This window comes from Nannobrachium achirus (genome assembly GCF_963921795.1).
Source record: "Nannobrachium achirus genome assembly, chromosome: 23".
Classification (NCBI taxonomy): Eukaryota; Metazoa; Chordata; class Actinopteri; order Myctophiformes; family Myctophidae; genus Nannobrachium; species Nannobrachium achirus.
In genome coordinates this window covers 14,590,775-14,616,524 of record NC_137830.1, presented here as the reverse complement: position 1 = coordinate 14,616,524, position 25,750 = coordinate 14,590,775, and the positions used below count along the sequence as shown (strand labels likewise).

Genomic DNA, 25,750 nt, shown 5'->3' with positions numbered 1-25,750 from the left:
CTAAAATGTTGCATTAAAAATGTTTGTCAGGCCAAGTTCTAATCTGTGATTTGTGATGAGCACCATGGAAGGAGTCCCCCTAGCCTCGCTCAGCTTGACAATCCCCCCATGTTAAAACATGGTGGGGATGATAGATACTGCAGTTAGTTAGCTGCATTAGTATATAGGCAGGCAAGCCAGGCTAGAGTCCCCCAACCGAGAGCTCTGTTTCATAAACTATTAGGCCTACTAAACTGATACCAGCCGGCTGTGTTCTTCTTCGTGTGCTGCATTTCGGGAGGCTTTGACCACATTCGCCCATGTATCCCTGCGGTTGCACGTGACTGTTGGCAGCCAATAGCCTCCTCTGTTTGCATTTCAATCCATGATGGCAACACCCATGCCAAGGACCCATTATTGTTTCATTTGCGCTGCATAGAAACCAATGGCGTCGCTTTGTCCATATCTTTTATATAGTCTATGGTGCTATATAGCCTATAGCGGTTTCAGATTAAGTATTTGCAGATTAAGGCTTTAACTTTTATGAAATATAACAATAAAATAACTCTCAAATGCTCTCTAATCTATTCTACTGCTAGTTCGACCACTTACAATAATCTTTAATCTGGCTGATACGGAATCAGACCTGCCAACCCTGGCAAATTTTTTTGAGTACTCATGCGCGGGCACGAAGTGCCCGCGCGGCGCCCGCAGCGCCCGCGCAGCGCCCGCGGTGCAATTTTTGTTGTTTTCCCGCACAAAACAGCGTATATTTTGGGGGGTTCCATGCACCTTTTTGGGTGGGACCTTTACAGTTATGTTAACAAAATTTCACACCAGAAATGTAGCACATTGCATGTCTTGACTTACACTAATAGGAGGAGGCAAGATGTTAGAACAACCTCTTAAATAAAAATGCCATTTGGTCTGGAGGCTAGTATTACCAGGCAATACAGTAATGTTGCTTTGGCAATATTGTTGACAAATCTTTAATAAAATATACTTACTGCACTTGCTCAGAGTTAGTTAACAATAGACTCGCAAAACAGTCACCAGTGACTTCAGGAATGAACATACATCAATATAATCCTGTTATTCAAATTGCAAAATAGCTTTTCATTGTAGGCTATTTACATAAACCTGTGTCTTTGTTAATTGAGCAGCCTAAATAAAACCATATGTCTGTGCATGATTTGCATGAAGTTGAAGGTATTCAACTCATGTAGGTTTCTATTCCATCCATGATATATAGGCCTACATTGTGTATAGATCACATACAGCCTAGTCTGTATATTCATTCATATAGGCTGCAGGCTACTCATTGTTGATAGACCATTAATGTCTTCATATATTCAAAGGTGATAAATAATTTGTTCACTGTTAATGTGTTTGACAATACACATGGGCCTAATTCATTCATTCATACTCATTTAGAGATAAAGTGGAACAGGCAGCCCAGTATGTTATCCAATCATGGCCAATGTATATCAGTTCATTGTACTAAGCCCTGGGTCACACGTTTTGACTGGTTGCTCGCTGCAACACCGTCGTATGACGAATTACAACACTTCATACACAACACCACAGCTCCAGGCGGACCGCAGCCGCTCGTTGTTTTGTTTCACCAGCGTCGCAAGATAGGTTTAGGTTAGGCATAGTACGAGATTTCACCAATTCTCACCCTCGTGGCTGCTATGACATGTGAATTCACCTCAGAGGAGGGTTTTAAAAGTTTATTATTAGCCTACCTGTTAAGACTCGTTGGCAGCACACCACGGCCATTCTCCGTAGTATCTTCTTTATAAATTAATCTGATTAATATCGCCGCTATGTGAAATCCGAGCGATAACGCGTCGCTGTGAGATGTGTGCATGCTGAAACTAAACCAAAACCTTCTTCTTATAACTCTATGACCAAAACAAAACAAACTCCGTCCGCGTTAAATTCTTCTTCTACCGACAAAACGAGCATCGCTTCCGTTCTAGTGCTCCGCAGCGCCATGCACCCCATTTACACACCTGGGAGTGGTGCCTGGGAGAACTACACGGCATGGAGCAAAAATGTTGGCCTCACAACACAACGCAGAATGTGTTGTGTTACCATGGTTCCCCCGAACCAAAAATGCGTAGCCGTTAGAGGAGTTTGCGTACCTGCGTACAGAGCCTTAAAATGCGTGCTTAGTACGCAAAATGCGTACGGGTTGGCAGGTCTGCGGAATCCAAATGACTAAAATCAGTCATGGCAAATGAGAACTTTAATCCATTTGATGTCCTCTCAAGTGTGTGTGTGTGTGTGTGTGTGTGTGTGTGTGTGTGTGTGTGTGTGTGTGTGGGTGGACAGGGAATTACTACTTTGTGGGGACCTCATGTCCCCATAAAGATAGTACATTCGGAGGAAAAAAACAAGTGGGGACAAATTAATAGGTCCCCACAAGGTGTTTAGGGGTTAGGTTAAGGGTTAGGGTTAGGGTTAAAAATGAATGGAATGTCCCCACAAAGATAGTAGACTATGTGTAATGTCCCCACAAAGTAGCAATTGCAAACCTGTGTGTGTGTGTGTGTGTGTGTGTGTGTGTGTGTGTGTGTGTGTGTGTGTGTGTGTGTGTGTGTGTGTGTGTGGTTGTGTGCACTAACCATCAGTTTCAGGCATTCTGCGCAGACAGTAGTACTCTTTGTGCGTGATAAGGTTGGGCAGGCCTCGAAACAAACTGCGACACAGCCTGCACTCAAATATGGTGTCCACTTCCCTCAGCAACATGTGTTTCAATTCATTGGTACCTAGCAGAGAGAGAGAGAGAGAGAGAGAGAGAGAGAGAGAGAGAGAGAGGGAGAGAGGGAGAGAGAGAGAGAGAGAGAGAGAAGGGAAGGGAAGGGAAAGGAAAGAAGAGAGAGAGAGAGAGACAGGAAAGTAGAGGAAGTAGAGAGAAAACAGAATGTTAATCGTATGAAATTATGAATTTGTCTTTCTAGGGAGACAAGTTTTATATGTATAAAGTGTACAGTAGGGGTGGGACGATATGAAAACGTCATATCACGATTAGTGTGACAAAAGAAATCGTGACTTACGATATTATCGCGATAATCAAAATCCATTATCCTGGGGCGGAACATTTGATAGAGTGAAAAAAAGACTATCAAGTACGTATATTATACTGTAAGTACCTTTTACCAAATATAAAGGGTTTAAGTGGTACCAGATATGCAGCTCGGCAAATAAAAGTTGAATTGATCCCAGTGCATGACGGAGGACCATATCACGATAAATTAAATCTCCACGATACGATTATCGTGAGTGTTTTTTATCATTTATAAAATGTATAATATCGCTTGTCGTCCCATCATAGTGTACAGTGGCACACACAATACTTCATTTAACTCAGGGAGTATACAAATGCAACCAAATGGACCTGTGAGGGTCGTTGATGGACCAATCAACACGGAGGATTTGACCGCGTACCGACTGGAGCAGGGAGCGGGTGAAGTTACGAGCGCCAAAAAGATCTGTTTCAAGGACAACGGCCGCTGTTCGCCTACGTCTGGCTCCGTCAACGTAATCCATCTTGGTCAGAGACGTGGATGAGATATTGAACAATCGCTCTCGTGCGAATAGGGAAAACATTAAACAAGACGAATACGGCGCCGCATTGAAGTAGACACAATTCCGTCAGTGAAAGGCTGAAAGCCACAGGGTGAACTTACTGTACACAAAGATGTGGAGTTTAATGCACATCTGACAACACGGAGAAGTTATGTCTACTTTAACCCATTTAGGCCTAAAAGTATTGAATGCTTTAACCAGTGAAAAATAGCAGATATACAAGCTCACAGCGCGGCACCGAGTGCCGCGCTGCGAGCTTGTAGATCTGCTATTTTTGAAAAAGTCGTGAAAATGTGTGCAAATCTTTGAATATATGTATTTTTCAAAGCGAACGTTTGTAACTCAAATTTTGCTTCTGGGTGGTCCCTGGAACAAGATATTTTGAAATGGGGGTCCGTGGCCAAATAAATATCATTTTGGGGGTCCTTCACATGAAAAGGTTTGAGCACCACTGACTTAGTAGTCTCTCAAGAACAGACTAACTGAGCTCCATTTAAGTGAAAAGGACCTTTTCTTGACGATGGCTGGCCAGATTGCTGACATAGTTTTTCCAAAAATCTTAGAAGGATTCAAAAGACACTTATAGAATTGGGTCAAAATTCAAATTTTCACGATTTTTCAAAAATAGCAGATCTACAAGCTCGCAGCGCGGCACTCGGTGCCGCGCTGTGAGCTTGTATATCTGCTATTTTTTTTATATTTAAAGCAGAAAACATTGCGTCATAATGTGTTCAGGCCTAAATGGGTTAATGCAGTACGATGTTCCTCTTTTAGGCATTTTGTGTGTGTTTCTGGTCTGCCGTCAGACTCCCGCCAAATATTGATCTTGCCTTTATAAAGTACTGTTTCAGATTTATTCTTACTTCGTGATGTTCTGACAATGATGGACTACGCCCGCGGATCCAAATGTGAGAAAACGCCAGCGCTAACCTTTGTCAAATGCTGAAGGATAGCGGCGGCCATTCTTGTGTTTTCATGACGCACACGGTCATCATTCGTCATCATCTCAGGGGCCGTGTGGCTGTCAACAGTATTGTGTATTATGTTTGGTCGATGCCGTCTGATTCACCCCCCCCCCCAATACTTATGCACACAAAGATGCAATTAGAACAGCGGTTCTCAACCTTTTCAGGCCACGGCCCCCAAAAGAATCATATTTTAACTGGGGACCCCCCCCCCCCAAAAAATAATAATAATAATAATAATAATCATATTTTAACTGGGGACCCCCCCCCCCCCAAATAATCATATTTTAACTGGGGACCCCCCCCCCCCCCCAAAAAAAAATCATATTTTAACTGGGGACCCCACCACCCTGACGAGCATTAAGAGTTGAGGCATTCCATTTTGTATAACACGCTTCTATTGTGAAAATAGACGATCTACATGCTCACAACGCCTCGCGTTTTGCGAGGCGTTGAGAGCTATTTTTTCACAATTTCTGCCCCTAATATTTGACAATTTGGCCAATGTTGAATTTGTCATTGCGAGGCGTTGTGAGCATGTAGATCTGCTATTTTCACAATCTCTGACTCTAATATTTGACAATTTGGCCAATGTTTAATTTGTCATTTTAGAGGTATTAAAAAGTCCTTAAATTGTCACCGTAGAAATGTTTAGATACCCTCTTTACACATAAACTTTATGTTGTTGTTGTTTTTTTTTACTGTTGAGAGAGAAAACAATGTTGCACATTAAGTTAATCATCTGGGGACCCCCTCAAAATAATTTGGGGGACCCCCCTGGGGGTCCCAACCCACAGGTTGAGAACCACTGAACAAGTTCTATGAGCATTTGGATGTCTGAGTCATGCACCCACACACTACGCTATGTAGGACAATACACACATACACACACACACGATACACACCCGCTCACACACCCCAAAACAGAAGTGTGCTGTGCAATCTAGGACAACACCAAAGCAAAGCATGCTCACACAGCTTCCTGTAGAGATTGTGAACTTTACTGTGTTGACCCATAGAAACACACTTCTTTATCTGCAATTCTCTGCTCTGCTGGAACTCAAAGAGCATCTCTCTCTCTCTCTCTCTCCCCCCTCTCCCTCTCTCTCTGCAGCGATTTTAACCAGTTAAACCAAGGACCAAGGACCCCTTAGTTGAGAGAGAGATGAAGCAGGGACCCCCCCCCCCCAACCTTTTCATAGATTCCATATAGTTTCATTGTTTGACAGCACGATCGTCAGTGTATTTTGGATTCATGTCAATTTGTGTTTTCAGATATTTAACCACTTGAACCGTCAATAAACTTGAACTTTCACCCTGTACTTAGTCTGCTCTTTTTCCCCTCTACACCAAAGCTCTTTGCCAAGAATAGCCAATCTACAAGCTCGCGCTGTGAGGCGTTGTGAGCTTGTAGATCTGCTATTTCTGGCTAAAGTTCTCAGAATATGGACACTAGGGTTCAAGTGGTTAATATAAATCTTAATAGCTCTTGCAACAGCGAATGCCGGGGATCCTGAATAAAGATTATCTGTTGCTTTTCTCCTCCATACAAAGCAGAGGTAGCGCTGTTGCCTCACAGCTAGAAGGTCCTGGGTTCGATTCCCGCCGGGGGATGCTGTGGGCGCTGGGAGCGTGTTCCCTCCTCCGCGTCATCAGCACCCACACCCTAGGTGGGGTTGGCGAAAGGGCCTTTCTGTGTGGAGTTTGCATGTTCTCCCCCTGTCACCTAGGGTAAAAATGTAATCCTGGTCTCTAAACTGCCTCCCCCTGGCCAGCCGGGGCGCCTGATGGAGGGGAAAGGAACTGGTTGGAATAACGTGTTCCTTCCACGCACTACGTCCAGCCGGGGAAACTCCCCCGTCAGGTGAAAAGAAGCGGCTTGGACTCCTCATGCATAGAACGAAGCATGAGGTCAGTCCGTTGCTCTGTAGCCTGTAGAGCCCAGGATTACATTAGAAAATTGTCACTGGGTGAAAAATGGGTTGCAAAAGCGTGGGATAAAAAAAAAATATATAAAAATAAAAATAAAGAAAGCAGATGTAGTGATGCCATTCACTGTCAATGAATGTTCCAACAAGTCTGCACAACAGCTGATGCTCCAACGTTTCAGCCATCAGCTGGCCTTCATCAAGTGTGATTTACCCAAAATAAATCACACTTTTAGCACATAATGAGTTAAATGAACGCTGAACAAGCAGGATTTTGCAAATATATAGAAAAGGCCAAGTGTGTCAAATTGGGAAAATTACAATGTTGTATTCATGTTATATTATATCTTTGACGGACAACGTTCTTTAGCGCGACAGAAATCAATAGGTCACCAATACTGTGTAACAACAATGTCGCTCTCAGTAGGGGAAATAGGCGGGAAAAGAATGTATTTTCTATATTGGCTAAATCAGTTTTGTTCGCTTTCATTTATGTGCTTTATTTTCTGTTAATGGTACATGGTCACTTACCATTCAAGATAGAATATCTCTATGCCGTAGTGCATACATGGGCAACTGGCGGCCCGGGGGCCACATGCGGCCCCCACCTTCACTTAATGCGGCCCGCAGGTTGATACCGGAATACTGATATATTATTGATTTTAGCTGTTACTATTCCAAACATGACCGGCTTTAATTCCGTTCGTCTATTAGTAGCTTAATGACTAGTATAGTAGTATTAAAATGTAATTTTTTTATGTCCAATGTATTTGTATTTAGGTTCAAAAACGTAACATAAGTATATAACTAAATGAGTTTGAAATTAAATCAAAATGTTACATTTCAGGATTCCAATTAAAATAATACAAAAAAGAATTCAGGATTCTAATTCAAAAGAAGCAAAAATAGCCGATCTACAAGCTCAAAACGCATCGCAGCGGGATGCGTTTTGAGCTTGTAGATCTGCTATTTTTGCTTCTTTTGTATGAGATACTAGAATGACAAAGCAGGACGTAGCAATATGCAATGTGGCCCTCTGGGGTGAAGATGGAAATATAGTGGCCCTCGCCATCATCAGTTGCCCACCCCTGCCGTAGAAGATGGATAGAGATATCACACAGATACACACACACGCACACGCACACGCACACACACACAAGCGTTGTACCTGAGCGGAAGCACTCGATAATCTGTTCGATTCCCGATTTGGAGGTCTGTAGAGGTTGTTGAAACAGCGGAGGGTCCCCAGGTTCTATACAAAAACCTGCACTCACACACACACACAAGCACACGCACACAAGAAATGTAAATCAATTAAAAAAATTAAGAAACAGATGGTAACAATTTATAAATAAACAAGCATAATGAGACAGAGACAAAGAGAGAGAGCGAGAGAGAGAATAGGTTTATTTTCATAGTCAATATGTGCATAAAATGAGTGACAGTAGCAGTGTGTCTGTGTACAGTAATACCCAGAGATATAAGGGATCAAACAAAGTATATTGCTTTGAGCTCATGAGACAACAACCTCACACACACACACACACACACACACACACACACACACACACACACACACACACACACACACGCACACGCACACGCGGTACAACTGCAGGCAAATGAAATTGCTTTCAGACACTTTAAATCCCTTGTTTCACACATTCCTGCAGTGTTGATTGCATGAAAACACAACGACGGGACATCGACAAAACAGGAAATGGCGATCGTGGAAACTCGGACTGTGACTCTCACTTTCATGTATTCAGGCATGTTTGATCCTCACACTCCCATAGTTCAGGAGCTAGGGATGTAGATCTGCTTGTAGATCTGCTATTCTTAGAGACGAAAAATAATAGCGATTTGCGATAATATCGCATAAAATCAAATTATGCTTAAACTCTTGAAATTACACTTTTGTTAAACCACTTGATCCCAAGCATCCATATTCTGCGGCGGAATGTTTGCCAAAAATAGCAGATCTACAAGCTCAATAACGATAATGATTATCGTCTCATCCCTAGCAAGCATGTCACTTGACGTACAAGTACACACCCTGAACATGATGCTTGTAAGTCACATGATGTACAAGTACACCCTCTGGACATGACCAGATGCTAGCATGTTGCAGGGACTTACCCCCATCCAACCCTTGATGCTGCCGAGTGCCTCTAATGCGTGCATGATTTTGGCCGTTCAATACATCATTACATGTTCACATGTTGTAAAATTAGGATCATCCACCTCATCCGAATGTGTGAGTTGAATTGTGTTTGCTCGTCACCTTGTGCGACAAAACTACAACCTAGATCAAGGTATGGAAGGAGGCACAACGTTTTATCTCAAGTGGAAAAAACAAACAAAATGAGAAAAAAAGGAAAGCAGTCGGTCTTAACTTGGCAGGAGAGGACAACATTCTGCCGACGTGTGTTGGCAATTCTTCCAAGCGAGATGATAATATCTACAGGCATTTTTCACAGAAAACTGTCTGCACATGGGACTAGCAGATAGGCTACTGGCGATTGATTCACCATGCTTTAACACACACGAACGCTGTTAAACTGCCCCAGTATTTCCTCCTGTAAAGGGTAGCAATTCCTGTAAACAAAACAATGACCAGCCCTTTATTTGGTAGGAGTTGCCAACAGACTCATTTTAAGCATCATCTTAGCACCAGGGCTGTAACAGTCGAAATGTCTGAAACAACCAGAGATTTTACATATGGATGGGTTGGTAGATTATGTGCAGTGACAATTTTCACCTTCCAGGCTTTCCTCCCCTGAACACGTGTTCATGTAGACACTCGACAAAGCCGGATGCACCACGGGGGATTTGAACCCACAACCTCTCTCTGAGGTGGTGGGCAGGAACGTTACCATGCGCCACCCGAGCGCTGGAGCTTGGTGTAACTGAGAGAGTCACAGACAAGATAGATTTGAAAATAATATTCTGGATGTGAGGTTCTTGGCCTACTGGCCCTTGGTGCAAGAGATCCGACGTTGATCGCTGTATTAGTTTGTGAGATTAGCCACAGACAAACACCCACACAGCAGCAAAACCAATAAATCTCTGCTGCTTTTTCGGCCTGGCGGAGATGAAGGAGTAGACACATGAGTGAAGAAGAAGGTCAGCTATTCGGTACAGCCCTGCTGTGCGCGCGCACGCACGCACGCACGCACGCACGCACACAGAGTTATATTGGAAAGGCACCTGCATATGAGCGGAAAGTCAGACAGCGAGATACACGTGAACATGTATACGTGACAAACGGAGAACATGCTGTGTGCGTGTGTGTGTGTTAGAGAGTGAGACAGAGAGAGGATGGAATAGAGAGAAAGAGAGTGAGACAGAGAGAAAGAGAGGATGGAATAGAGAGAAAGAGAGTGAGACAGAGAGAGAGAGAGGATGGAATAGAGAGAAAGAGAGTGAGACAGAGAGAGGATGGAATAGAGAGAAAGAGAGTGAGACAGAGAGAGAGAGAGGATGGAATAGAGAGAAAGAGAGTGAGACAGAGAGAGAGAGAGGATGGAATAGAGAGAAAGAGAGTGAGACAGAGAGAGAGAGAGAGAGAGAGGATGGAATAGAGAGAAAGAGAGTGAGACAGAGAGAGAGAGAGGATGGAATAGAGAGAAAGTCAGAAAGTGCCCCTCCCCCCTCCCAGAGTCCTACTGCTTTAGTCGTTGGGGGTCGCCGACCTCTAGCATTCCTAACCCCATTTCACCAACCCCCTCAACAGGGTCAGAGGTCAACCAATCAGAGCGGTGGGCTGACACTAACAAACCAGTTGAACACGGCCTGCACGACTCCTCTCTTTACCCCGGGAGCAGGAAGCAACGGAGCGAGTAGTGGTCTTTAGAAAGCCCCCAGAGGACGGACTTCTCTTTGTGTGGAGAGAGAGAGAGAGAGAGAGAGAGAGAGAGAGAGAGAGAGAGAGAGAGAGAGAGAGAGAGAGAGAGAGAGGACGAGGTAGCTCTGTCAGACATGGTGACGAGAGAGGCTGGCACTCTGACAGCCAATTAGAAACAACTTCCTGAACCCTGTCCGATCTGACTTCCTGCTTGACAAATTCACACCTTTCTCCTCTACTTTGTCAGGCTAGTGTGTGTGTGTGTGTGTGTGTGTGTGTGTGTGTGTGTGTGTGTGTGTGTGTGTGTGTGTGTGTGTGTGTCTGTGTGTGTCTGTGTGCGTGCGTGCGTGTGTGTGTGTGTGTGTGCATGTGCGCGCGCGTGTGTGTGTGTGTTCGTTCAGACTAATGAATACTTGCCAGGTGCATGCGAGCTAATTAGAAGGTCTATTTTTAGAACATGTGCGAGACCTTTCCTCCTTCTCTAGGTAGGGTGAAGCGGGTAGGATGAATGAAAGGAAGCAGAGAAGGAACCGGGGAGGAAATATGACGAAGGAAGTATGGTATGAGGGAAAAGAAAGGAAGGAAGGAATAACGAAAGGCAGGAGTGATGGAAAAGGGAGTGTGAAAAAAGGGAGGAATGACTTATAGGAAAGTGACCAGGAGAAAGGTGTCACATATATCAGCAACAAAACACTTGGTAGTTAAAGTGGCACTAGCTCCTTTCGGAACCTCTCCCTCCGCTATGCAGCTCCGAGATGAGGTTCCTCACTGTCGTCAACCAGAATCGGGCGAAAAAAAAACAACACTTCAATTCAGTCTTACCCAGACTATGAGCATGACCTCCAGGACTGCTCTGCGGTGGCTGTTCTTCAGTCTGACAGCCCTGGTTCCGGGTGGGCCCGGAGTTGGCTGGTTCACCAGGACTCCCTGGTTCAACAGGGCTGTTCAGGGTCTCCAGGGGTGGAATGGGCTTCCACTGCCCCGCGGGCTGGGGCTGAATCTGGGGTATGGGCTTCCACAGAGCCCTGGCCGCAGGCGGTCGGGAACGGGAGGGACAATCCTCCGCCTCCTGGTTTTGCGCGTCGGTCTCCATCGGAGTCTCTCCCCGGTTCTCGTCGCCATCAGGAGAGGCCTCGTCTGAAGCCTGGGCCTGGAGTTGGGGTTGCCCCGGAGATCGGGCCCCTTCCTCTGGCTGAGGTTTGGATGGCGACTGGGTGTCTTCCTGGGGCTGGAAATCCTCATTGTCTTCCTCTTCCACCTGAGGCAAAATAACAAAAAATTAAACACAAAAAACACAAAAATAGATAGAATTAGAGATGGCCAACGGTTAACCATCACCGTTTAACCGTTAAGAAATTGGTTACCGGTAAGCACTAACTGTTAATGGTGACCGATAAAAAGTCAATCTGCGTCTCGTGTCACACCAAAAGCCCCGGTGTAACATCACAGACATCATGTATTTTCCTTTTTTTAAATGGGTAATAACAAATTTCCTTAACGGTTATCGGTTACTTAACCGACAAGGCTTAACGGATACCGGTTAAGAAATGTCTCCATTTGGCCATCCCTAGATAGAATTAAACAATGGGGGAAAAAAAGAAAGAATGATGAATGATGATTAAGAGTGAAGCAATTCACGAGGAGGAGAGGAAGAACACCTTGAGGAGAGGTAGGATAGAGGAATTTGTTATCTTTGGGCCTGTTTTTCTATGCCCTGATTTTACCTTGTTTTTTCTTTTCTTTTTTTTACCCTTCAGCCTAGTAGGGCGAGGGTCCCATGTAATTGTTTTGCCTTTTCTGTTTTTATGCCATGCTTTTAAACCCTGTAGCACTTTGAGGTTTGCAAAAATGTAAGACAGACCGAAGATGGGGAACGGGATGCAAAAGAGGCACATCTTATAATTACTGTTTTCATCAATAGGAGGTGTGGAGGTATAACATTAATTTAACATTAATTTATTTAGGCCTAACATTATTTGACGCTTTAACTATTGAAAAATAGCAGATATACAAGCTCACAGCGCGGCACCGAGTGCCGCGCTGCAAGCTTGTAGATCTGCTATTTTTGAAAAAGTCGTAAAAATGTGTGCGAATCTTTGAATAAGTGTATTTTTAAAGCGAACGTTTGTAATTCAAATTTTGCTTCTGGGGTGGTCCCTGGAACGAAATATTTTGAGATGGGGGTCCGTGGCCAAATACATATCATTTTGGGGGTCCTTCACATGAAAAAGTTTGCAAACATCTGACATGGTAGTCTCTCAAGAACAAACTAACTGAGCTCCAGTTAATTGAAAAGGACCTTTTCTTTGACGATGGCTAGCCAGATTGCTGACATAGAAACATAGTTTTTTTTTTCCCCAAAAATCTTAGAAGGATTCAAAAGACACTTATAGAATCGGGTCAAAATTCAAATGTTCACGATTTTTCAAAAATAGCAGATCTACAAGCTCGCAGCTTGTCTTCTGTTTTTCAATAGTTAAAGCATAAAAAAATAATACACAATAATGTGTACCCCGTAGGTTAAAGCCCGTTTCTGACTGGGGTTTTGTTCCCAGTGGCATCTTGTTCATGTCAAAGACCAGCAGGTGAGACTCCCCATCCTGTTAGTCCGTAAGTCACCGCTGATCCCACATGTCACAGTGATTTGATACAGTACGGCTGACAACATCAGTGGTGGAAACTAACTATACATTTACAAGTACTGTATTTAAGTACAATTTTGAGACTTTTACTGGAGTATGTCTGGTTATCAATACTTGTACTTCTATTACATTATATCTCAGAGGCAAATATTGCACTTTTTACACCACTACAATTATTTAAACTTGAATACAAGTTACAAGATACTATGTTAATTGTGTTGAAAATAGCAGGTTTACAAGCTCACAATGTGTCGTGGTGTGAGCTTGTAGATCTGCTATTTTCTAATGATTTGTAATACATAATAATTAATAATACATATTACATGATATACATTTGAACACCTGTGAAATGGGACATTCTGCATATTGAGTACTTTTAACTTTTGGTCCTTAATTTTACTTAAGTAAAAAAAATGTGAGTACTTTTTCCACCACTGGATACCACCCCAATGAACACTGACGACTAACTATTAAACTGAACACAACACAAGACTGACTGGTGTGCAAGTAGCAGCCCACAAGACAAAGACAAAACTAGACTAGACAAAACTATCACAGACAATCCAACACAAGTACAAGTTTAGGAGTATGCAATTATAGATATGCAAATAATAACCTTAATATTTCAGCTTCTGTTATATAAATTAATTCTACATTTTCTCATTTTATTCTTCTATTCCAAACATGAATGGGCGACGAGGACACCAAAGGACAGACAGCATTGTGCATTGAAAACCAACCCGAGGAAAAGGGAATCCACTGATAATTAATGGAAGCTGTGTCTTCATACTCCATAGTATGGATGCGTGTGTGTGTGCGCGCGAGCGCGTGCGTGCCTCAGTTGATAGGAAGACATTAACCTTCTCTGACACACACACTCACCCGTCAGATAAGGACCATCCTTTTAAGTGAACGTGTGTGTGTGTGTGTGTGTGTGTGTGTGTGTGTGTGTGTGTGTGTGTGTGTGTGTGTGTGTGTGTGTGTGTGCGCGCGCACGTGCGCATGTGCATGCGAATGTGGGTGGACCACAGACATAAGTAGGAAATGGTAAATCTATTTAACAGCATCAAGGGGGGGCAATTTCCCACTAAATGAAAAAACAGGTTTATAGCACAGTAAAAATACAGCTATCTATCACAATAACAGCCTAACAGCATCTATGCATAGGGTTGGGTGGGCCTGAGTCAACTCGCTGTGCAACTGTCACCCAGTTGAGATAGCAAAAGAAATATTGCCAATTATGATTATGCAAATGCACGAGGGAAGCTTTATTTATGTATGTATTTATTCACACATTTAAAGGTGATGTGTCCATCACAGATCAAAATGTATAGCCCATAATTTCATTTCATTTCATATCTACAATCGTCTGCATAACCCCTTGACTCCTTTAAAAACAAGCTGAAATTAAAAGCATTGTATGGCAATAATTTGTAATAGAAAAAAAAAAAAAAAAAAAAAAAATATATATATATATATATATATATATATATATCCACAAGTTTCCGCGGGAGTTTACTGGAGACTATCAGGACCAAACTTCCGGGTTTAACAGCAGACATACAAGCTCACGTCGCGTCGCAGATGCAACCCGTTGTGAGCTTGTAAATCGGCGGCGGAAGATCGGTGCAGACGTCTGCGCAATGCACTATGGGGCGTAGGAAACTCGTGGATATATATATATATATATATATATATATATATATATATATATATATATATATATATATATATATCTGACGCGCCGGGGTGCATTTGTGATCTTTTTGTGACCTATTTCATGGAAATTATTGAAAATGGATGAGCATTTTTCAACATGGAAACAATTATGCCAATTATGCTAAATAATTGTGATTACCGTATCTCAATTGATTGCGGTTAGACGATAATGTACTGTCACAGGCCTAACGTGGTGTAAAGTTAACTAAGTACAAGTACTGTTACTTCAGTACAATATTTAGGTATTTTACACTTACTTACTGGAGTATTTCTAGTTTTCTGTACTTTTACTTCTACTCTGGAGCTTACACACATTGGCACACAATTTCTGCCTCTATATATTTGACAGTTTGGACAATGTTTAATTTGTCATTTTAGAGGTATTTAAAAGTCCTTAAATTGGCACTTTAGAAAAGTGAAGATACCCTCTATACACTTAAACTTTGCGTTGGTTTGTTTACAATTGAGTGAGAAAACAATGTTGCACATTAAGTTAATCATCTGGGGACCCCCCCAAAATAATTGGGGAGTCGTCTTGTGTGTGATGAGATGACGTCATCAAACGATAAAGTCGACTTCAACTCAACTTTTTACTGAGTCGAGTCGGCAAAAATCACACGTTGTTAATGTCCTAGTGTAAATGGAACCCTGACGGGTTCATTTGGTTCCATTTGCATTTGCACACTGTCCGAGTTAAGGGGAGACCTTGAAATGTAAAAAAAAAAACAAAAAAAACACTGGAATAGATCTGGTAGCATGCATGGAGAAGAGGCTACAGTAGGGCTGCCACGATTATGACATTTTACATGCCGATTAATTGTCACAGAAATAATTGCGATTAACGATTTAATTGTGTTTTTGTCGTTGACAATTACATTTCTCTTGACACATATCCTAAATATACAAAGAAATTAATGACATATTTGACAACTTTATATTTAAAAAAATAACATTGATAGTGTAAATAGCCGATCTACAAGCTCACAACGCGTCGCGATGCGACGCGTTGTGAGCCTGTAGATCTGCTATTTCCACTATTTTTGACTTATTTTTTTTTAAATATAAGAACTTTTTTCAACATGGAAACGATTATGACGATTATGAAAAATAATCACGATTATGTTAAATAATCACGATTAGACGATTATGTAATAATTGTGACAGCCCTAGGCTACAGTGTGCGTTACATACCTGTATCTGTCTTCTGGGACAGCTGGACGTCTTCCTCCCAGCCTTCACCATAGCGCTGCCCTCTCCTCTCACTACCAGCACAACACCTGGCTCCTACACCCAGGGTTCCATGTGTTGAAAAAGAAGAGGGGGGGGGGGGGGATATTTTCATAACCACTTAATACTCGTTTACTGCGTATGACAAGTTTGACGAGTTATACAAATGCGTTCGTTCCGCCTATGACGAGTCATAAATATGCTGTAATCCTATAAGAATATTAAAATATGATCACCGATCCGACATGTTTTTTTTCGGCTCTAGAGTCCGGTGAACCCGTGTGAACCAGAAACGGAAGTTCAAGGCCGGATCAGGGGGCGGGACAACCAACCGTCTGTACCAAAGATATTTAATTAATGAAGATAGCTCATCCTCATTGGATCCACTAGAGTGCGACATGGTACACAAAGCCTACAAATAGACTCCTAAGTGGGCGCCGGCTCTGACGGCAAATCTCATGCACGTCCTGTTTACTGGTGCTATAGATCCCGCGAGAGTGTGTTGCTGGGACAGCTAAAGAGCAATAATAAAGTTGATTTTCTCAGTTGTGTCACTGAAAAAAGCCACTTTAGTATGACAATTTCGTTAATATTATGTGGCTTGTGATGATCTGGTCCAATATTTAGTTCAGTGACTATAGCTTCTGAACTATTATTTTGCTCTGTGTTCACGTTAGCTCTCTCATTGTAAATGAATAGACTCCAAACATGCTTCCGCCTCCTAAAAAGGTATCTACCTACGTCATGCAGAAACGGGAAGTATGGGTCTTTTGCGCCCTCTTGCTATCGCCCTCTTGGTCTGTACCCTGTCTCCGAGCGCATTCACTTCCAGGTTACTTAAGAACCACCAATAACGCTATGGAAAATGGAGGACTGTTGTTTTTTGTCGCTTACAATGGCTGGATACTAGAGCGGACAGCGATCGGTGAGCCATCGCGCACGAGATGCACGCACGCGCCCACGTTAAAGGTAGGCAAAATCCTGGCGGTGTGGAACATTAGAAGGGTTTCAAAATGGCAGTAAACGTGTTAAGCCATATACACGTCATAGTACTGTAAAACATAATCCCCACCGGACATAAAAGTGAATAACCAGAGGTGGATATCAAAAGCAGAGCCTCCCCCAACAAAGCAAGTACAGTAACTGTACAATACTTCACAAGAGTCATGGGTGTGTGTGCGCGTGCATGTGTGTGTGAGAGTGTGTGTGTGTGTACTAGGACATCATTAGCACATCACGACTTGTACAGGATGGATCACCATCATGAACCTTCCTGCTAATTGGACTGCAGTACAGATCAACTGCTTTTTTGTCCCGTGTCCAGGGACGTGCTGGGCCCCTGATTCAGCCCGGGAAAAAGAGTTGGAGAGGCCCTCATTGCGTGCTAGAGAGAGATCTCTCTCTATAGCGCTGCTGCTACTCAAAGATTTGTGACAAAGTGACACGCCAGTGGGCCAATTACATGAGTTATATTTCGTCGTTGTCGGGTGGAAACCTTGTATGTCCAAAACCGTTTGTTTTGTATTTATCATTTTAAAAATGATTTTAAATGATTTAAACTAGTGAAAACAGCTGATCTACAAGCACACAACGCCTCGCGGTGCGAGGCGTTGTGTGCTTGTAGATCTGCTGTTTTCACTACTTTTGTGCGACGGCCTTGTATGATGATGAAGCAGGGCTTTGCTTTGCGAAAGAATTTACACATTTTAAACTTGGAGATACAAGGTTTCTGCCCGACAGTGACGAAAATGGAACCAAGGCCGACATTTTATTTTATTTTTATTCCTAATGGCCGGACTGGACCGGCTGGGAATGAACCGGCCATTCGGGAGTTGTCCCGCTTTTCCCAATGGCCAGCACGTCCCTGCCTGTGTCCCTGTGACTTTGGCCTCGGCACACAGGGCCGTCATGATGATGCCAGACATTTCTTTAGGGATGAGAGAGAGAGCGAGAGAGAGAGAGAGAGAGAGAGAGAGAGAGAGAGAGAGAGAGAGAGAGAGAGAGAGAGAGATGAAACCCTGAAGTCTCTTAAATTAAATTGAGAGCTAAAGTCTAACTCTAAACCTACCCGCCTCCTAACAAGCTCCACCAGGAGTTTAGAAATGGTGAGAATGAGACAGACTTGAAAGTTTGCACGTTTCAACTGCTTCAACTTCCGTTCTCTCCTCCCTATCTCTGTTTTGAGTTTTATTAAAGGGGAAACCCACCCATTTTCAATATTGAACTATGTCATTAATATACTTAGAGGAGTTCTGTGGAAATACAAAAACAGTTCCCCCCTTCTGTGTTGCCTAGAACTGGAGGATTGACTTTTTGGGGTTTGTATTGCAAAATAGAACGGTGTGATGTCATCAAAGTGTGATTTACAAATCAATCCTCCAGACTTTTTTTCTTGTATTTTCACAACTATTCACACAACTCCTCTAAGGTATATTATATAGTTCAATATTGAAAATGGGTGGTTTTCCCCTTTAAGTACTCACACAATTCGCTCTTTTTAAACAGGACTCAGTGAAGTATAATGTGTGCCGTAACTGTTTGGAAGTCCTGTTTGTAAGTCAATACAGTGTGAGACTAGTGGAAGGCAGAGCCTCTGCTGCCCTCTTGTGGTTATTCCCAGTTAAAACAGTTAACAATCAACTCCAGCACCTGCACTTGACCCTAGTGGAGATCACTTTGATTCAGGACAACAGAAAACAGGGCTATCAAACAGAACTATCCCTGCCACAGCTGGGATTCTAAACATGATTTGAATTAAATTACATTGTTTTAAAAATGGCTATTTACTGAAAGTAGATGTCCCCTCCTTGGAGTGCAAATGTGTGTCTGGCACTCGGGTTTTTACACACACATTTGCACTCCAAGGACCACAACGGGAATAAGCTCTCAAGCTTTTCTATGCTTTTTGTTTTATCCTTTTGATCTGAATAAATATATCGTCATGGTCGGGTGAAAACCCTGTATGTCCCAAAAAAAAAACGTTCGTTTTCATTTTTAAAATGATTTAGTGAAAACAGCAGATCTACAAGCACACAATGCCTCGCACCGCGAGGCGTTGTGTGCCTGTAGATCTGCTGTTTTCACTACTTTTGTGCGACCGCCTTGTATGATGAAGCAGGGCTTTACTTTACGAAAGAACGTACACATTTGAAACTTGGGAGATACGAGGTTTCCTGTCAACAACGACGATATAATAATAGATGATCAATTTATAAATACGTCCAAACATAGCTAAACAGAAACAGATGCCAATAGAACTGTAACATTATGTTTGTGTTTCATTCAAAAGGGAATCTCAAAGAAATACATTTTTGATTTGACAGTCTATGAACCAGGCTCATTATAACAGGGATGACCCCCCCCCCCCCACACACACACACACACACACACACACACACACACACACACACACACACACACACACACACACACACACACACACACACAGTCCAATACCAAATAACAATAATAATAATAAGACCTATTTCATTCCACAGCTGGTGGGGTCAGTAAAGCCCTTATCAGAGTCTGTGGTGAAGAGCCTATCACCGCAGATTTTAGGTGATAAGCTATCCACCTAGTGTGGAAGTGAGAAAACAAGTGGAGGCCATCATAGTCAGTCACGGTGAAGTCCTATCATTGTGACTGACTGGTCTAGATCGACCAATCAGTGAACAGGGTGATGGGTCGATCTGTCTGAAAGTAAAAACAGAGAGATGTGTCGGGGTTCGCGGTGGATAGCTCTTCACCGCGAGTAATTGACGTAATGTTGTAGTTTTATGACTTAAAAAGACTACACCGGTGCCTACTATGATAGGGGCTTTAGGGGATACAAGTCTTGCTCAGGGACTCCTCGACACATTGCTGGAGCCGGGCGGGAATTGAACCTGGGAACTTCCATTTCCCAACGTGGGCTCTCTAGTCTGTACGCAATTCAGCGTATAGTCTTTGTCCACAAAGCCAGACATATTATGAATAAAACAGTGACAATGACTTATCATGCTCATTATAATTCCTCGGGACAGTGGCCTCAGATGCTTCCACAAGATGCTGTCAAGGACAACGTCACAGGGTTGATGACATTTCCACCAGAGACCTAAGCATCTATCAGACTGTTTCCCAAGCACTGGGTCGGGACCCATTTGTGGGTCGCAGACACATTTTTATGGGTCCCTTTGTTTTTTGTTTCTAACATTTAGTTTTTAATTGTTATCAGTAAGACTCATTATTTCAAAACATTTTCAAAAAACATTCTCAAAAAAGCAGTAATTTAATAAATAAATAAAATGAAAATCTAAAGATATTACATAAATTAAATAAGTAGTGAAAATAGCCGATCTACAAGCTCACAGCGTGGCACGAAGCAACGCATTGTGAGCTTGTAGATGTCCTGAGCAAATGTCTAATGTATCTTTTGGGTCAGGGACTAAAATGTTTGGGAACCACTGATGCAGTACCACCCAGCAGCCACAAGAGGGAGACAAACCCATAGATTCTAAAGTTAGACAGGCCTGAAAAGTTTGTGGGTGATGTCACTGGTGTTCCCAGACATAACATGATGCCACTGTCCCTTCTTTGGCCACGCAATGACATATCCTACACAGGAGATGTCACCACTGCTGAGAAATGGAGATTATGGTGGATGCTAGGGATGGTCCGATCAGGTTTTTTGGAACCGATCACCGAGCACCGATCACAAAAGTTTGATCACCCGATACCGATCAATCACCGATCCGATCAAGTTATTATTTATATATTATTTATATTTTCTAAATGTTAATGTTTTAACTTTAATTAATTAATTCACTCATGAATTCATTTATATATTTGCCAGCATTACTATGTATTTATTATCATAGCAGTAACTAATTATTCCTTCAGCACTGTGGAAATCAATACCCCAAAATGGCCTCAAGTGGGCATACTGAACGGCTGGTTGATCGGATGCACCGATCGGATCGGATCGGTGAATTTACCTTTTGATCTAAACCACCGATTATCGCCGATCACGCTTTGATCGGCCCGATCCGATCCATTGCCGATTGATCGGTAACATCTCTAGTGGATGCTTAAGTCATGTTCTTGCTGTACACAGATTATGTCACAGTTTCTTATCCTAAACAGATCATGATCATGTCACAGCCGCTTATTCGATACTGCATGGTGTAAGACAGTGGTTTCCAAACGTTTTAGCTCAAGACCAGAAAAAGTAATTAGCCGTTTTCCCCGGCACCCAAACTAGTGAAAATAGCGCTGCGTTGTGAGCTTGTAGATCTGCAATTTTTACTACTTCTTAAATGATTTTTTTCCCCCCTCTTTCTTTCATCTATGGAAATTATTCGATTTTATTTATAAAATACTTTTGGGAAATGTTGGTGTTGTTTTTAATTGATGAAAAGTTGTTTAAAGTTGATTTTTTTTTGTAATCTTTTTCAAATAAACAAAACAATTATGATCTACGAGCTGCAAGCTTGTCGATCAACTATTATCAAATAATGTTCACAAATCTCGACAAATAGTCCCTGGCACAACATGTTTTCATGTGGGGGTCCCAAATGTTTGAAAACCACTGGTCTAATGCCTCATTCACACTGGAAGCAGCAAAGCTAATGTTTGCTTGGTAATTCAATGTAATCTCAATGGAAACCAGCTTTAAGATGCTGGAGATGCTGAGAACAAAGCTTGGAAAGCTTTAAAGCTGGTTTCCAATGAGATTACATTGAATTACCAAGCAAACCATTAGCATTGCTGCTACAGTGTGAATGAGGCATAAGATAGTCCTCTGAGCAGTGGTGTAAAATAACTGTGTACATTGAGGTATCTTTACTGGAGAATTTCACATTTTCAGTACTTTTACTTCTACTCCACTATATCTTAGAGGCAAATATTATACTTTTACTCCTCTGCAATTATTTGAAAGCTTTAGTTACTACGTAGATGAGGATTATTATTGCAAAACATACATTAACCTCTTCAGCCCTATATAACTTTCCGCCATTTGAAAATATTTTTCAACCATTTTTGCGACCGTCAGGTCACGTCACACTTTAGGCCCTACCCTTATCTCCGGCACCGTTGCCCCTATCCATGCCAAACTTTGCACACACACTCCTTGGCTGACAAACCACAACCTCCAGCCCTGATTTCTCACATGGCCCTCTTCTAGCGCCACCATCAGGCCAATTTTTGCAAAATACATTTTTGGACACTGCTCCTACAGATGTTGACCTAAAATCCCGCAAAGTGGTGCACAGTATCTCTTAAGTCATGTCATCAACATGGATCTGTCCCATTTCCCATATTCCCTCCTAATTGGCTACGGTTGCCTTCTAAAGTTTGTGTATGCTTTAGATTAGGGAGTCTTACTGGTATACATTCGAAAGTTTGTGAAATGCGAGTGGGAAATTCTGCATCAACTTTCTACTTCTGGTACCTTAATTACATTTTTATACCAATACTTTTGTACTTTTAAAGATGGTTTCTACATTGCAGTATATGTTTACTTAAAGGAGTTATAGTCAACTTTTTCTTGAAAAAATGGATGCTAAAATAAAAATAATGTTTGAAAATATTTTATAAAAAGATAAGCTTCATATGTGTTTCTATTCAAAAATGATCACAACAAACGTAAAATAATGATAAAATAATCATTTTGGCCATTGTCAGACTGACACTTTGTTTACATTCTAGACTATAGACTAGGATGTAAACAAAGTGTCGGCCCTACAATGAAAAAGTTGACTATAGCTCCTTTAAAGGGGCAGTTCAGTGAATTAAGCTATTTGTTTATAGACATATTTTACATGTAGAATAGTCATTTCTGAACCCCTGTAAAGAAAATTGGAACTTTATATTAAAGCATTGTGTAATAAGACTACTTTACGTTTTTGAATCATATCTGGGGTATCATATTTTCATGCTTTCACGGTCGTGCGTATCATGGTGATACTTAGAAGTACTCTGTTACAAGTAAAAGTCCGGGATTCAATTCAATGTATTTGAGGAAAGGAAATGGTATCATGAAACGTTTTTGAGTGAAATTAGTTATTATGCCGTATGTCCCATTTAAAGTTTTCAAATGTATAAAAATATTTTGAAAATATCACATCTGTAAGACCGACACATTGTGAGCAGTGATGTTAATAGGTTTTTAATGCAATGAGTCCCAGGACCCAAGAAGTGTCTTTCGGATGCGTCCCAGGGATATTTTATGGGTCCCACAAAAATTCAACACGTCATTTTTGACAAAGTGCATTGAATTGGTTATTATGGTTATGTTCACCGGTAATATCGGATGTTGACCACTTGGGGGCGCAGATAGAAGCTTTTACCGAGTCAACAGCCACCTGTTATTTTATATACATCGATAATATATGGATCTTCTCAGTGAGATGTATCCTGTTTGTACTGTTACTGCTTCTATGGAATGGGGGAAATGCTATCTGCCGTGCTTGTGTTTGCTCTGCTGTGTACAGAGAACCAGTGGACTGGGTCAAAAACAGTAGATTGGGATTGCTTGTAGATCGGCTACTTTTGTTTTGAACGGTTGATCATAGAGGGACGTGCCGCCCCTCTATGGATGCGGGAGGGCAAGGCACAGGCGGCCGCGGTGGTACGCTGCCCCGGCGGACCACCAAATGGACGGCGCTGCCACGAAAACGCTATAATCAATCAAACAGTTAGGCAGCCTATAGGCTACATACATAGACTGTCTCAGATAGCATACATGCTAGGCTAGCTTGCTTCCTCCGTGTTGTAGTTGAGCCAATAAAGGTTATTTGACCATGTTCACCACGACGTTAATCGTCGCTATTGTTGTAAAGACGCAATGAAGACCTGTGTGGCTTCTAACACGTTGTCCAATGTCCACCACATCTATAAACAATAGCGCGTGTACTGTATATCCAGTTGTTATTGAATGAAGGGGAAAGGAGGCGGGTCGCTGTCTGAGCAGTGAGCTGCAGTGTAGAGACGTGACGTCACGTTTCTGCGCCGTGCTACACGTTCTGTGGGGGAACCCTTTTCGGTGTATCACCTAACACGCTGTGCCACTATGGTCAGAGAGCGGCCCGGTGCTACGCTAAAACTCAGGCACCCATTGAATTCTGTGACCAAGCGCAGTCGCACAAAATGGCGTCGTGGATTCAAAACACACACAGTCTTAGTTCTATCGTCTGTTTTAAGACTTTCTACGCGGATTTCATTTGTGTTAACGTAGGGTGAAGTAGCATGCCTTCACCCATGAACAATGGTGGCGTCTGTGGACTTTTTAAAATATTATTTTTTTCGCGACGTGGTAAATTATTTTAACGTGGACACCAATGGTCCATGGAGGCGATGCGTCCGTGGGACCCCAGAACAATGACGTGAATGCGTCTCTAGGCAACGTGAATGCGTCAGAGACGCGGGACGCGCACGTATTGACGTCACTGTGTGAGCTTTTTTCTTTTCTTTTAATTTGAAAATAATAATAATACTCAAGTAAAGTCAAAGTACCTGAGTACAAAGTACTTGAGTAAATGTACTTAGTTACTTTCTTTTTTGAATAAATGTACTTCAGTGCTGTTTTTTTTTTTTTTTTTTACATCACTGAAAATCAAAGCAGATACCTTTGCGAATGGGCGTGGCTTCATACTGCACATAGGCCACGCCCCTACAGTCCTTGGCAGAGAGGCCAGAAAAATATGTATTGGATTTGACACATTTTGAAAAATAAATGTTCAAACCTTTCGATTTTTTTTCATCATTCAAATTTTGTCTGTTGGTTAATAATACATTACTCTGTTGTGTGACTGTTGTTATTTGACTGAACTTGGCCTTTAAGTAAAGAAGTTAGTACTGGTTCCTACCTCTGAGTCTAAACAGTGTGTTTGGTCATGTTGTGTAAAGGTCTGGCTTACAAGACAAGCTTCGCATTAAAGAGAAAGCTTTTTTTGCAGTATGTTCGAGCAGAGTAAACACTTGTATCTTAACACATTTTGGTCAAAAGCACACAGGAGGGAGCTCCCAGTAGAGTGTAGAGAAACAAGAGTTCAAACAGTCAGGTACAATCAGTAAATCAGGTGTTTAACCCATTTAGGCCTAGGATTATTGACTGCTTTAACTATTGAAAAATAGCAGATATACAAGCTCACAGCGCGGCACCGAGTGCCGCGCTGCGAGCTTGTAGATCTGCTATTTTTTGAAAAATCATGATTTTTCTTTGCAAGTCTTTGAATATATCTATTTAAAAACAAACATTTGTAACTCAAATACTTGCTTCTGGGGGGTCCCTGGAACAACATATTTTGAGATGGGGGTCTGTGGCTAAATACCTGTAATTGTGGGGCTCCTTGACATGAAAAAGTTTGAGAAACACTGATTTAGAGGAAGGATTTAGAAGTCGGGTCAAAGATCGGGTCAAAGATATTCAAAGACTTGCACACATTTTCACGATTTTTCAAAAATAGCAGATCTACAAGCTCACTGAGAGCTTGTATATCTGCTATTTTTCTAAAGTTAAAGCATACAATAATGGTTAAAGTGGTTAAAATCTAACGTGACTCGGGCGCGTTTCAGGTATTTGAGACCTAACCGCAATGGAAATGAGTCCTGAGATTATATATTTTTTGTTCCATAGTGCGCTTTTCATTGTCCATCACGTACATTGATGTTGTAACCATGCCATTATCTCTGTGTGAATTTGTCAAATAAACAAGACAAAACAAATCCCCCACCCCAACCCACACTAGTACTGTATTCCTTTACAAGTGTTGAAAACCAATCATGTAGAGTAACACTAGATGTCTACATACAGTATGTTATTATTATAGGCATGATATAATTCAATAACACAACCGCAAGATG

General features: G+C 42.0%; 1 protein-coding gene across 1 annotated transcript in view; it reads right to left on the bottom strand.

Moving 5' to 3' along the window:
- The window catches only part of znf800b (zinc finger protein 800b), a gene marked incomplete at both ends in the record, with an annotated part of 31,495 nt that extends 15,576 nt beyond the window's left edge, over window positions 1-15,919 (bottom strand). The window contains 4 exons of the mRNA XM_080754218.1: window positions 2,613-2,756; window positions 7,638-7,733; window positions 11,139-11,574; window positions 15,869-15,919. Coding sequence (XP_080610344.1) covers window positions 2,613-2,756; window positions 7,638-7,733; window positions 11,139-11,574; window positions 15,869-15,919 — 727 coding nt within the window. The remainder of the gene's footprint in view (window positions 1-2,612; window positions 2,757-7,637; window positions 7,734-11,138; window positions 11,575-15,868) is intronic.
- Between the last annotated feature and the right edge of the window lie 9,831 nt (window positions 15,920-25,750).